Source organism: Bison bison, unplaced genomic scaffold (assembly GCF_000754665.1).
Source record: "Bison bison bison isolate TAMUID 2011002044 unplaced genomic scaffold, Bison_UMD1.0 scf7180017862134, whole genome shotgun sequence".
Lineage (NCBI taxonomy): Eukaryota > Metazoa > Chordata > Mammalia > Artiodactyla > Bovidae > Bison > Bison bison.
In genome coordinates, this window is record NW_011492706.1 from 133,053 (window position 1) to 146,930 (window position 13,878).

At 35.7% G+C, this 13,878-nt stretch overlaps 1 protein-coding gene across 1 annotated transcript; it reads right to left on the reverse strand.

Annotated features, from left to right (window-relative positions):
• Positions 1-2,689: 2,689 nt before the first annotated feature.
• On the reverse strand, positions 2,690-3,628 carry LOC104983248 (olfactory receptor 6C75). The gene has a single exon (XM_010832687.1). The coding sequence runs from the start codon at positions 3,626-3,628 to the stop codon at positions 2,690-2,692; it is 939 nt and encodes a 312-aa protein (XP_010830989.1).
• Positions 3,629-13,878: the final 10,250 nt, after the last annotated feature.

Sequence of the window (13,878 nt, forward strand, 5' to 3'; positions counted from 1 at the left end):
ACTTAGTTTTTTTAACTTCTTTTTATTTAAAATGTTTATTCATACAGAGATAATTATCTTTTTAACATTTAAAAATGCATTTTTAAAATGGAGACATTGATTTGAAATATTATGTAAATTTCATGTGTGCAACATGCTGATTCACAATTTTTTAGTGTTATATTCCATTTATAGTAATTATAAACGATTGGCTACATTCCTCATGTTATGTATTCCTGTAGCATATTTATTTTATACTTATACAGATTATACAAGTAATTTAAACCTCTTTAACTGCTTTCCCTATTTTGCCCCTCTGAACATTCATTTCCTCACTAACTTATTAACCACTAATTTACTTTTTACGCCTGTGAATCTGTTTTCTCTGGTTTGTTTCATTCATTTTTAAAATTTTTTTGATTTCACATATATTTTTAGATTTTCACCGTTAACATACAGTAACTGTCTCTGTCTTATTTTGCTTAATACAATACTTTCCAGGTCCATCTTGTTGCAAATGGCAAAATTTTATTATTTAGGCAAGTTTTTGTCAATTGACATGATCAGCACTCCTTACCGTCTTATTTTCTGACCTCGCTTTCTCTCTCACCTGTCTAGATTTTTAGCTATTGATCATATATATCTTAACACAATTTAGATTCATCTAGTTAATATTTCCATGTTGTTTTGCACACTTGTAATTTTCACTTTTGCATTTCTGTTTACTTGTCTTAGTTTTCTAAAGGCAAACTTGTATTATTTCTTTACACATTGCCCCAATAATTCATAATCAAATAAAATTATCATTTAGTTTTCATTTTGTGGTAATACTATATTAATTCTGTTTGAAAAAAAGTAATCCATTCCATAAGAGTATAATTTAAGAATAGGAGAGAGCTTAAGGATAATCAGTTTCTCTATGACCAAGTAGAAAAGATATTTTTATCATGGACTTAGGAAATATGTAGAGCTCTTTGTTGTTGTTCAGTTGCCAAGTCATGTCCGACTCTGTGACCCCATGCACTGCAGCATGCCAGGCTTCTCTGTCCCTCACCATCTCCCAGAGTTTGCCTAAGTTCATGTCTATTGAATTGGTGATGCCATCCAACGATCTCATCCTCTGTTGCCCGTTTCTCCTTCTGCCTTCAATCTTTCCCAGCATTGGGGTCTTTTCCAATGAGTCACCTGTTCAAAACAAGTGGCCAAAGTATTGGAGCTTCTTTACCTTAACCAAGAGTAGTACTTTTATCAGGCCAAGCTGGAAATCAAGAAACCAAAGTCAAATCCTCTTATCCTGTATCTAGTTAGACATAACTACTATCCCAAGGCAACCAATTTTCTTAGTGATACATTGGAGTTGAGGGGCTCATTAACCATAGGAAACAGGCTTTGACACCTTTTTACAGTTATCAAATATTAACTCCCAGGATCATTTTCTTGGCTATGAATGAGGGAGATAGAGACTTCTGTGAAAAAGACAATGGGAAGAGAAAGCCTATATTCTAGATTTGCTAGTAAAACAAAACTAAGGCAAAAAAAAATTAATATATTGGCATTTCCAAGATACCCTCCAAAGTCTCAGTGTCTCACACCATTCTAGATTCTGAGTTTATCACGTTCTTCATGTCTATAGGAGAAAATATTCTTGTATGAATTGAAAGAGTCTGAATATAAATATGAATTTTATCAGGATAGCTTAATTTGCCTTCAGAGACCATAGTTTTCCATTTCAAATATGGTTGGCAAAAATAAGCTAATCTTCAGTTAAAGGATCTAATTTTCAGGAGATATTATCAAAGGAAAAAATGAGATGAAGTTTATTCCTTCTACTGCAAAGAAATTGCCATTATTTTCTGGGGAAAGTAATAAAAAATAAATACAGCCTCATTTCAAATAGCAAATTTAATGATACTGACAGCATGCTGCTGCTGCTGCTGCTAAGTTGCTTGAGTTGTGTCCAACTCTGTGCGACTCCATAGACAGCAGCCCATCAGGCTCTCCCATCCCTGGGATTCTCAAGGCAAGGATACTGGAGTGGGTTGCCATTTCCTTCTCCAATGTATGAAAGTGAAAATTAAAAGTGAAGTCACTCAGTCGTGTCCAACTCCTAGCAACCCCATGGACTGCAGCCTACCAGGCTCCTCCACCCATGGTATTTTCCAGGCAAGAGTACTGGAGTGAGGTGCCATTGCCTTCTCCAACTGACAGCATACTTTATATTAAATTTCTATTTATTTTGTGGTAATACTATATTAATATAACGTGTTTTTATTAATAAATTCAAGGAGATATTTTAATAATGCTTCTAAATATTATAACATTTTTTCTTGGTGACATGACATTTTAATTGAAATACATATTTTTTATTTCATATAAAATAGATTTTATTCCTATATGTGGTTTCTAGGAATCTTCTTAAAACAATCTCCATTTTTGTAAGGCTACCAAATCTACCTTTTTTTGATATGAGAAACAATGGAGATTACTGACATCTAAAATTTTGTTACAGAGGGGAAAACTGATCTTTTTCATGTAACTTAAAAGAGTTAGGACCTTGTTTTTAGGCTAATAAGAAAAATGGGCATTGATGACATATACATCTGTCTTAACTGAAAGAATGAAATGAGGTGCTGAAAGAATTTGTGTAGAGAGAGCAGAGAGTTTTTCATTTGGCTTTCTTTTTAGAGGTACTGTTTTTATAGGATCGCATTCACTTATTTGAAGAAAAGGCTATTCTCTGGACCATGTTCTTGAAGGCTTGCTGCACTTGCTGATTTCTTAGGGTGTATATAAATGGATTCAAAAGAGGAGCCACTGAGGTATTGAGCACAGCCACTCCTTTGCTTAGAGTCACTCTTTCCCTTGCTGAAGGCTTAATGTACATGAAGATGCAGCTGCCATAAGACAGAGAGACAACTATCATGTGGGAGGAACACGTGGAAAAGGCTTTTTTTCTTTGATTCGTGGAAGGAATTCTCAGAATTGTCTGGATAATATATGTGTAGGATAGAATAACTAATGTTAAAGTGACCATGAGTGTTACCACAGCTAAAAATAATGCCATGAGTTCTAGAAAGTGAGTGCTCGTGCAGGAAAGCTGCAGAATGGGAGAAGCATCACAGATGAAATGATCAACTATATTGGAGCCACAGAAATCCAATCGCAGCAGCAGGATTATTGGTGGAAAGATGATCAGGAATCCTGCAAGCCAGGAGCTAAAGACAAGAAGTATACAGACTTTACTGCTCATGATGGTGGTGTAATGCAGAGGTTTGCAGATGGCCACATAGCGGTCATAGGACATGGCAGCCAGGAGGTAAAATTCTGTCACCCCCAAGAAGATGAAGAAAAACAGCTGAGCCACACAGCCGTTATAAGAAATGGTTCTGTCCTCGGTCATGATCGCGACAAGGAATCTGGGAATGCAGACAGAAGTGAATGATATTTCTAGGAATGAGAAGTTTCGAAGGAAGAAATACATTGGAGTCTGCAGATGGGGATCTGAAAGGGTGAGGGTGATGATGACCAGGTTCCCAGTCACGCTTAGCATGTAGGTAACAAGAAGAAATAGGAACAGTACAACCTGCCACTTTGGATCACTTGTCAATCCAAGAAGGATAAACTCAGTAACTTCTGTGTAATTTCTCATTATTTTCCTTCATTATAATAATATTCTTTGTTTTAGCTGTAAAACAGATGAAGAAATTAAAAAAAAAAAATTATGGCACCAGCAGAGGAATACACACACACGCGCGCGCGCACATACACACACACAATATTGCTTCCTTGTACTTTTAGAGGAAAATTTTTTAGTAGTATATAGTAAAAAAAGACTTTTAAAATTTGCAATTTATTATGTCATGCATTAATTCACTATCCCGTATTTCCTTCATTGTTTTCTCACACATATCAGTAAAAACAAACAAAAAAAAACTTTCTTCTGAATGCTTCAATATATTCCTGAAAAAAAAGAGAAAAGGAGGCTCAAATCTCTGATTTTAAAACTTCAAATAAAACTGAGAGCTTACCTCCAGTGTATCCCAATATTATTGAAGATATACTTTTATTGCTTTCTGCTTCATACAAATTTTAAAGTTTTCTATTTTGTATAAACATTTCTTTTTCCTTATCCATTTGAAACTTTTACAATCTGTGGAGATACCTTAGTAACTTAGTTGTCCAACTGGTAGAGTAACATGTCCCTGATAATAGTATAGCACTAGAGCCACATATATATCAATGCACTGAAAGTTAAAAGTGAAAGTGAAGTCTCTGAGTCGTGTCTGACTCTTAGTGACCCCATGGACTGCAGCTTACCAGGCTCCTCTGTCCTTGGGATTTTCCAGGCAAGAGTACTGGAGTGGGGTGCCATTGCCTTCTCCAATATATATATATATAGAATACATAAAAGTAGTACTTTTACTTAAGTCTTAATTTTAATTTTTTGTAAACTACTAGCATCCTTACTTATTTCCAAAGTCGTTTGGCATTTCTCCACAATCTCGCCTATTTTTTTCCTAAGGGGTAATGAAAAGGAATAGTAAACATTCAAGGTAAGTTTTGGAGAGGCAAAGATTCTCTTTCTTTTTCTACTTCTTTCCTCTTTTTTTTTTTTGCTTGTATAGTAACTCGATATTATACAGAGTTTGTTTAATTATTTAATCCTTATTTAGTATTATTTTCCACTAAAACTTTAGATATGCTGTCATCTAAATAATTCTTTTTAATAGTTTATATCTAGAAAGACTGCCTAAGTCTGCAATGCCTCATGTGTTTTCTATAGTCTTCAGAGGTTTCAGAGCTTTCGAAAAATACTATTTTCTCAGTATCAGCCAATTAATTCAATATGTTAATAAACTTACTTAGATTCTTTACTTATAAAATTTCTGGGAGGGATATATTCCCACTTTCAGTCTTCTCTTTCTGGTCATAAAATAAGCTATTTTTTTGTCTTTTGCCTTTATATGATGAATGCTAACTTTATATATAAAATGTGCAAAGCTAGTATTAAAAGAATTTCTATAATTGTTAAAACACATCAAGTGTGTTATTTTGAATAATGTACAAAAATGATTACATGGTGTCTTGATATTTATGATATTAAAAATGATTATGGAAAGATATGTAGACAAGAACACAAAAATGATGAAAGTCCTGTTAATCACAAAATACTTACGCTATAATGAATAAAAATGTTGCATAAAATTATTAAATAGTAGCTTCAAAATTTTCTTTATATATTGCATATAAATGTGTCATTTAATTTTATTTATACCTAGTACATAATTGAGATTATTTGTATAACATAATTATATACTATTAAGGCCAATTTATATTTTTGTAAAAAGCTATCAAAGAAGTACTTACATTTATGGTAAATATGACTGGTTAGTATCACTTTTTTTATTTTATTTTTTAACTTTATAATATTGTATTGGTTTTGCCATATATCAACATGAATCCGCCACAGGTATACACGTGTTCCCCATCCTGAACCCTCCTCCCTCCTCCCTGCCCGTACCATCCCTCTGGGTCGTCCCAGTGCACCAGCCCCAAGCATCCAGTGTCATGCATCGAACCTGGACTGGCGACTCGTTTCATATATGATATTATACATGTTTCAATGCCATTCTCCAAAATCATCCCACCCTCTCCCTCTTCCACAAAGTCCAAAATACTGTTCTATACATCAGTGTCTATGGGGTCGCTAAGAGTTGGACATGACTGAGTGACTTCACTTTCACTTTTCACTTTCATGCATTGGAGAAGGAAATGACAACCCACTCCAGTGTTCTTGCCTGGAGAATCCCAGGGATGGGGGAGCCTGGTGGGCTGCTGTCTATGGGGTCACACAGAGTCGGACACGACTGAAGAGACTTAGCATAGCATAGCATAGCATACAGTATCACTTCTAATAGCTTCTTTAATTTGCTTCAACTAAGTACTTTGGGATTTTTCAAAAGCTTTTGCAATCTGTTTCCCCTTTGTCATCATATATTTGTAACTAAATAACCAAAATATCATTAATGAAGAATAACTGTAAGACCCCCCTCTACAATGTTTACACAAAGGGTATGTATCAACACACTTCTAAATAGTAAAGCAAATGTCTCCAGTCTCCAAAGATCTCAGTTCCCAGGATTATTTCCTACCTATTGTCACTTAAAGAAGTATTATCTTAGTACTTGATATAATTGAAATGAAAGCTGATGTAATGTCTTTTCAAGCTTGGTGAGCAAGATGATACAATTTTTTATGCAGAAGTAATATTATTCAAGATAGCCATACTTTTATCTGCGCTATTACAATGGACTCAGGGGGATTAATTGATGAAAAAACAAAACGCACAATGGAGATTGGTCTCAAGACACCAACCACTAAACAGTGGTCCAAACTAGTAAATAATTTCAAATAAAATATTTAGGTGAGAGTGGCCTGAAATTGGAGCAGGAAAATATATAGAAAGATATACATTTTCACAATAATCCAAAACTTCATAAGGAGTAGAAACAATAACCAAGCAGTAGAGATAAGCAGGTCTTAAGTGCCAACAGACTAGGCTGTGAACAAGTGAGAGTGTTAGCTGCTCAACTGTGTCTGACTCTCTGCAACCCCATGGACTGTATTTCAACAGGCTCCTTGTCCCTGGAATTCTCCAGGCAAGAATACTGAAGTGGGTTGCCATTCTCTTCTCTAGTGGATCTTCCTGACCCAGGGATAAAATCCAGATTTCCTGTATTCCAGGTGGTTTCTTTACCGACTGAGCCACCAGGGAAGCCCCATGAAAAAGTTGTTTTTTCTCGAATCATAAAGAAAACATGATGATGTTTAAGACATCCATTATTCTACACTATAAGGTATCAATTATTCTACACTATAAGAGATGTCAGGCTTATTTTTAAGTTTTTATATATTTTCATTGAATGTTGACATAAAATATTTGATCATGATTAGACCCATTACCATTGATTCATTCAATAATTATTTTTGACATCTTTTCTGAGAAGATAGAGGTGACAAAGATAGCTTTCTACATAATTTTCACTTCTTACAAAAAATTGTGAGAATTCTACATTGTTTTTGAAATCTCAGATTCCCTTTCTCTTGTCCAATAAAAGCAATATTCTTTCCCAGCATTTTCTTGCTCACTGCTTTGATCTGAAAAGTTGTCTATAATATTCCATTCACATTAAGTTTTTGAGATGTGTATTATGTTGCTTTTTAATCCAGGAGTTCCATATAATGTATAGCTTAAATTAAATGAAACCTGGGATTATTTAATGACCTTAATAGAAATTCCTGAACAAAGAATTTTAAATTATTTTTACTGTTTCTTTGGGAGACAAATGAAGTTATTCATGATATATGATTAAGTAATACACAGAATATACTGAAGAAAGAGACGATTAAAAAGAACTTCATTAACATGACATAAACATACTCATGTTTAATTATAATGTCACAATAGCTTTTGTCTGATGTTTATCTGTAAACCACAGTGTCATTTAAAATTACACATCATGGACAACCTGTCACTAAATAAAGCTACATGGAAAATTAATGTATAAGTCCTCATCTTAGCTTGCTTACATATGCAAAGAGTCTATTTCCAAATAAGGTCAAAGCTTCAGACTCCAGATGGACATGAATTTCTTGAAGAGCACTATGCAAACCAGTCAAGTACTGAAAACAAATACTTCTTAGGACAATGTTAAACAATAACATATCTCCACTGAGCATAGCGATTCATGTGCTTTCAAAGTTTTTCATAGAATCTGCTTTTTACCAGTGTTTTCAATAATGGATTATATGAATGTACATGCTCTTAAGAAACAATACCTTAAGACTGGGCTTTGAGAACCATTTTAAGCAGTAAAATCACAAATAAAAATACAAAAATTTAAAAAATATGGCATGAGATAGGCCATGAAAAAGGAATGTGTTTAAGACATAAGAGCTGAAAAAACAAAGGAGAGTATTACTTTGTTTAACCTCAGCTGGAAATGTGTGTAAAGGTTTCTTGAATCCAAGACTTAAAGGGCAACTTTAGGAGAAATGTTTAACATGTTTCAATAGCAGATCTCCCACTTTAATTGTCAACCCCATGTCCCTTTTTCCTCTGTTAAAAAGACACTGGAAAGACATACTTGTTTCAACTCTGGACATCTTAGAGAAAAAGTTTGTTCTGTTAATGAATAGCTTTACTTTCTTTTTTTTTAAATTAGAGAATAGTTAATTTATAATATTGTGATGTCTTTTGCCATACATCAACATGAATCAGCATTAGGTATATATATATCCCCTCCTTCTTGAACCTCCCACCCACGTCCATCCCCATCCCACCCTGCTAGATTGTCACAGAGCACTGTCTTTGAGTTCCCCATGTCATGCTCTCATATCATGTCACCCTCTCCTTCCCAATCAATAGCTTTGAATATGCTGAATAAATTCCAATCAATCTGTCTCTTTAATCTATATGTTTAAAACTCTACTTTTTATAAATGAACTTATGTTATTTCAACTTCTTTTGTAATAAGTTAATTTGAAGTTGAAATGTATTAACCACCTGAGAATCCAGTGGTACTTCTCCCATCTACCCCAGGTGGCATGGAAAATCCAGAATTTTTGATAAGTGCACTCATTTCAGTAAATTCAGCATGATATAAAATTGTGTTTCTTTTTCCCTATGCCCAGGGAATTCATCCAAACATAAGTTTCCATATTTATGGTAAAATAAATCAGCAATTAGTTAAAATAATCTAACATCATGTAAAGCATGGTGACTATAGATAATAATTCTGTGTAATGTATTTGAAAGTTGCTAAGAGAGTAGATCTTAAAAGTTCTCATCACAAAAAATGATTGTAACTATTTGTGGTGGTGGGGTGTTAACTAGACCTATTTTGGTGATTATTTTGTGATTTATACAAATATCTAATCTGAAACTAATTCAATGTTATATTGAAAAAAGTGTCCACCACCACCTCCTTTGCATCAGGGCGGAAATCAGACACTGAAGAGACCAGCAAACAGGAGAATCTATAACAGAGGGAACTGCCTTGGAAGCGACAGGCAATAGATTAAAACCCTGTCGTTAATACTGACTACATAGGAAGGGGCCTATAGATCTTGAGAAATATAAGCCGGACCAAGGAACTAGATGAAAATGAACTGACCCCACAATACCCACACCACCACCAGAGAAAGTCCTAGATATATTTTTACTACTTTTATGATCATTCTTTCTTTATTTTTAATTTTTTAACACTTTTAAGTCCTCTATTACTCCTTTAATTTTCACTTTTATAACCTATTACTTTGCAAAAAGAAAGGACCCTAATTTTTTTAAAAGCAAACTTCATATATATATATATATTTTATAATTTTTGTGACCTTGTTTTGTTTTTTTTTCTTTTTCTCTTTCTTTCTTTTCTCTTCTTTTCTTTAACACTGTATTTCTGAAATTCCAAACTCTACACTAGATTTTTAATTTTAGCTTTTTGGTACTTGTTATCAATTTTGTACCTTTTTTTTTTTATACTTTTTGTGACTTCTTTTTTCTCTCTTTCTTTCTCTTCTTCTTTTCTTTAACATTGTATTTCTGAAATTCCAAACTCCACTCTAGATTTTTAATTTATGCTTTTTGGTATTTTTTTTTTTTTCAATTTTGTACCTATATTTTCTTTATAATTTTTGTGACTTTTTTTTTCTTTTTCTTTTCCTTTTTCTTTTCTTTAACATTGTATTTTTGAAATTCCAAACTCTGCACTAGATTTTTAATTTTAATTTTTGCTTTTAGGTATTTGTTACCAATTTTGTACCTTTAAGAATGCAAAAAAATAGAGGAAAACAACAGAATGGAAAAGACTAGGGATCTCTTCAAGAAAATCAGAGATACCAAATGAACATTTCATGCAAAGATGAGATCTATAAAGGACAGAAATGGTATGGACCTAACAGAAGCAGAATATATTAAGAAGAGATGGCAAGAATACACAGAAGACTAGTACAAAAAAGATCTTCATGACCCAGATAATCATGATGGTGTGATCACTGACCTAGAGCCAGACATCCTGGAATGTGAAGTCAAGTGGGACTTAGAAAGCATCACTATGAACTAAGCTAGTGGAGGTGATGGAATTCCAGTTGAGCTACTCCAAATCCGGAAAGATGCTGCTGTGAAAGTGCTGCACTCAATATGCCAGAAAATTTGTAAAACTCAGCAGTGGCCACAGGACTGGAAAAGGTCAGTTTTCATTCCAATCCCAAAGAAAGGCAATGCCAAAGAATGCTGAAACTATCACACAATTGCACTCATCTCACATGCTAGTAAAGTAATGCTCAAAATTCTCCAAGCCAGGTTTCAGCAATATGTGAACTGTGAACTTCCTGATGTTCAAGCTGGTTTTAGAAAAGGCAGAGGAAACAGAGATCAAATTGCCAACATCTGCTAGATCATGGGAAAAGCAAGGGAGTTCCAGAAAATCATCTATTTCTGCTTTATTGACTATGCCAAAGCCTTTGACTGTTTGGATCACAATAAACTGTGGAAAATTCTGAAAGAGATGGGAATACCAGACCACCTGATCTGCCTCTTGAGAAATCTGTATGCAGGTCAGGAAGCAACAGTTAGAACTGGACATGGAACAACAGACTGGTTCCAAATAGGAGAAGGAGTAAATCAAGGCTGTGTATTGTCACCCTGTTTATTTAACTTATATGCAGAGTACATCATGAGAAACGCTGGACTGGAAGAAACACAAGCTGGAATCAAGATTGCCAGGAGAAATATCAATCACCTCAGATATGCAGATGACACCACCCTTATGGCAGAAAGTGAAGAGGAACTCAAAAGCCTTTTGATGAAAGTGAAAGTGGAGAGTGAAAAAGTTGGCTTAAAGCTCAACATTCAGAAAACGAAGATCATGGCATCCGTTCCCACCACTTCATGGGAAATAGATGGGGAAACAGTGGAAACAGTGTCAGACTTTATTTTTCTGGGCTCCAAAATCACTACAGATGGTGACTGCAGCCAAATTAAAAGACAATTACTCCTTGGAAGGAAAGTCATGACCAACCTAGATAGCATATTCAAAAGCAGAGACATTACTTTGCCCACAAAGGTTCATCTAGTCAAGGCTATGGTTTTTCCTGTGGTCATGTATGGATGTGAGAGTTGGACTGTGAAGAAGGCTGAGCGCTGAAGAATTGATGCTTTTGAACTGTAGTGTTGGAGAAGACTCTTGAGAGTCCCTTGGACTGCAAGGAGATCCAACCAGTCCATTGTGAAGGAGATCAGCCCTGGGATTTCTTTGGAAGGAATGATGCTAAAGCTGAAACTCCAGTACTTTGGCCACCTCATGCAAAGAATTGACTCATTGGAGAAGACTCTGATGCTTGGAGGGATTGGGGCCAGGAGGAGAAGTGGACGACAGAGGATGAGATGGCTGGATGGCATCGCTGACTCGATGGATGTGAGTCTGAGTGAACTCTGACTCAGTTGGTGAGGCGTTGGTGAGGGACAGGGAGGCCTGGCGTGCTGTGATTCATGGGGTCACAAAGAGTCAGACACGACTGAGCGACTGATCTGATCTGAAGAACCCAATCTTCAGTATCCATTTTTTACTTGGGAGCGAGATTACTGGCTTGACTGTTCTTTCCCCATTTGGACTCTCCTTTTTCTCCACCAGGTTGCCTGTGTCTCCACCCTAACCCCTTTCTACTCTACCCAAATCTGTGAATTTCTGTGTATTCCAGATGGTGGAGAACACTTAGGGAACTGATTACTGGCTGGATCTGTCTCTCTCCTTTTCATTCCCCCCTTTTATCCTCCTGGCCACCTCTGTCTCCTTCCTCCCTCTCCTCTTCTCTGTATAACTCCGTGAACATCTCTGAGAGGTCCATTTGTGGAGTGCACATAAGGAAGTGATTACTGGCTAGACTGCTCTCTCCTCTATTGATTCCAACTCATCTCATTCGGGTCACCTCGAAGTCCCTCCTCCCTCTTCTCTTGTCCACATAACTCTGTGAATCTCTCTGGGTGATGCTCACAGTGGAGAAACTTTTAATCTTTAACCTAGATGTTTTATCAATGGTGCTCTATAGAAGGAGAAGTTTTGAGACTACTGTGAAAATAAGACTGAAAACCAGAAGCAGGAGGCTTAAGTCCAAACCCTGAGAACACCAGAGAACTCCTGACTCCAGAGAACATTAATTGACTGGAGCTCATCAAACGCCTCCATACCTACACTGAAACCAAGCACCACCCAAGGGCCAACAAGTTCCAGGGCAAAATATACCACGCAAATTCTCCAGCAACACAGGAACACAGCCCTGAGCTCCAATATACAGGCTGCCCAAAGTTACTCCAAAACCATTGACATCTCATAACTCATTACTGGACACTTCATTGCACTCTAGAGAGAAGAAATCCAGCTCCACCCACCAGAACACGGACACAAGCTTCCTTAACCAAGAAACCTTGACAAGCCACCTATACAAACCCACACAGAGCGAGGAAACTCCACAATAAAGAGAACTTCACAAAATGCCAGAATACAGAAAGTACACCCCAAACTCAGCAATATAAACAAGATGAACAGACAGAGGAATACCCAGCAGGTAAAGGAACAGGATAATTGCCCACCAAACCAAACAAAAGAGGAAGAGATAGGGAATCTACCTGATAAAGAATTCCAAATAATGATAGTGAAACTGATCCAAAATCTTGAAATAAAAATGGAATCACAGATAAATAGCCTGGAGACAAGGACTGAGAAGATGCAAGAAAGGTTTAACATGGACCTAGAAGAAGTAAAAAAGAGTCAGTATATAATGAATAACGCAATAAATGAGATCAAAAACACTCTGGAGGAAACAAATAGTAGGATAACAGAGGCAGAAGATAGAATTAGTTAATTAGAAGATAGAATGGTAGAAATAAATGAATCAGAGAGGAAAAAAAGAAAAACGAATTAAAAGAAATGAGGACAATCTCAGAGACTTCAAGGAAAATATTAAAGGCTACAACATTTGAATCATAGAGACCGAGAAGAAGAAGACAAAAAGAAAGACCATGAGAAAATACTTGAGGAGATAATAGTTGAAAACTTCCCTAAAATGGGGAAGGAAATAATCACTCAAGTCCAAGAAACCCAGAGAGTCCCAAACAGGATAAACCCAAGGTGAAACACCCCAAGACACATATTAATCAAACTAACAAAGATCAAACACAAAGAACAAATATTAAAAGCAGCAAGGGAAAAACAACAAATAACACACAAGGGAATCCCCATAAAGATAAAAGCTGATCTTTCAATAGAAACTCTTCAGGCCAGGAGGGATGACAAGACATACTTAAAGTGATGAAAGAAAATAACCTACAGCCCAGATTATGGTACGCAGCAAGGATTTCATTCAAATATGAAGGAGAAATCAAAAGCTTTACAGACAAGCAAAAGCTGAGAGAATTCAGCACCACCAAACCAGCTCTCCAACAAATACTAAAGGATATTCTCTAGACAGGAAACACAAAACAGGTGTATAAATTCGAACCGAAAACAATAAAGTAAATGGCAATGGGATCAGTATATAATTCTTATCAATAATTGCCTTAAACATAAATGGGTTGAATGCCCCAACCAAAAGACAAAGACTGGCTGAATGGATACAAAAACAAGATTCCTACATATGTTGTCTACAAGAGACTCACCTCAAAACAAAGGACACATACAGACTGAAAGTGAAGGGCTGGAAAAAGATTTTCCATGCACATAGAGACCAAAAGAAAGCAGGAGTAGCAATACTCATATCAGATAAAATAGACTTTAGAACAAAGGCTGTGAAAAGAGACAAAGAAGGTCATTACATAATGATCAAAGGATCAATCCAAGAAGAAGA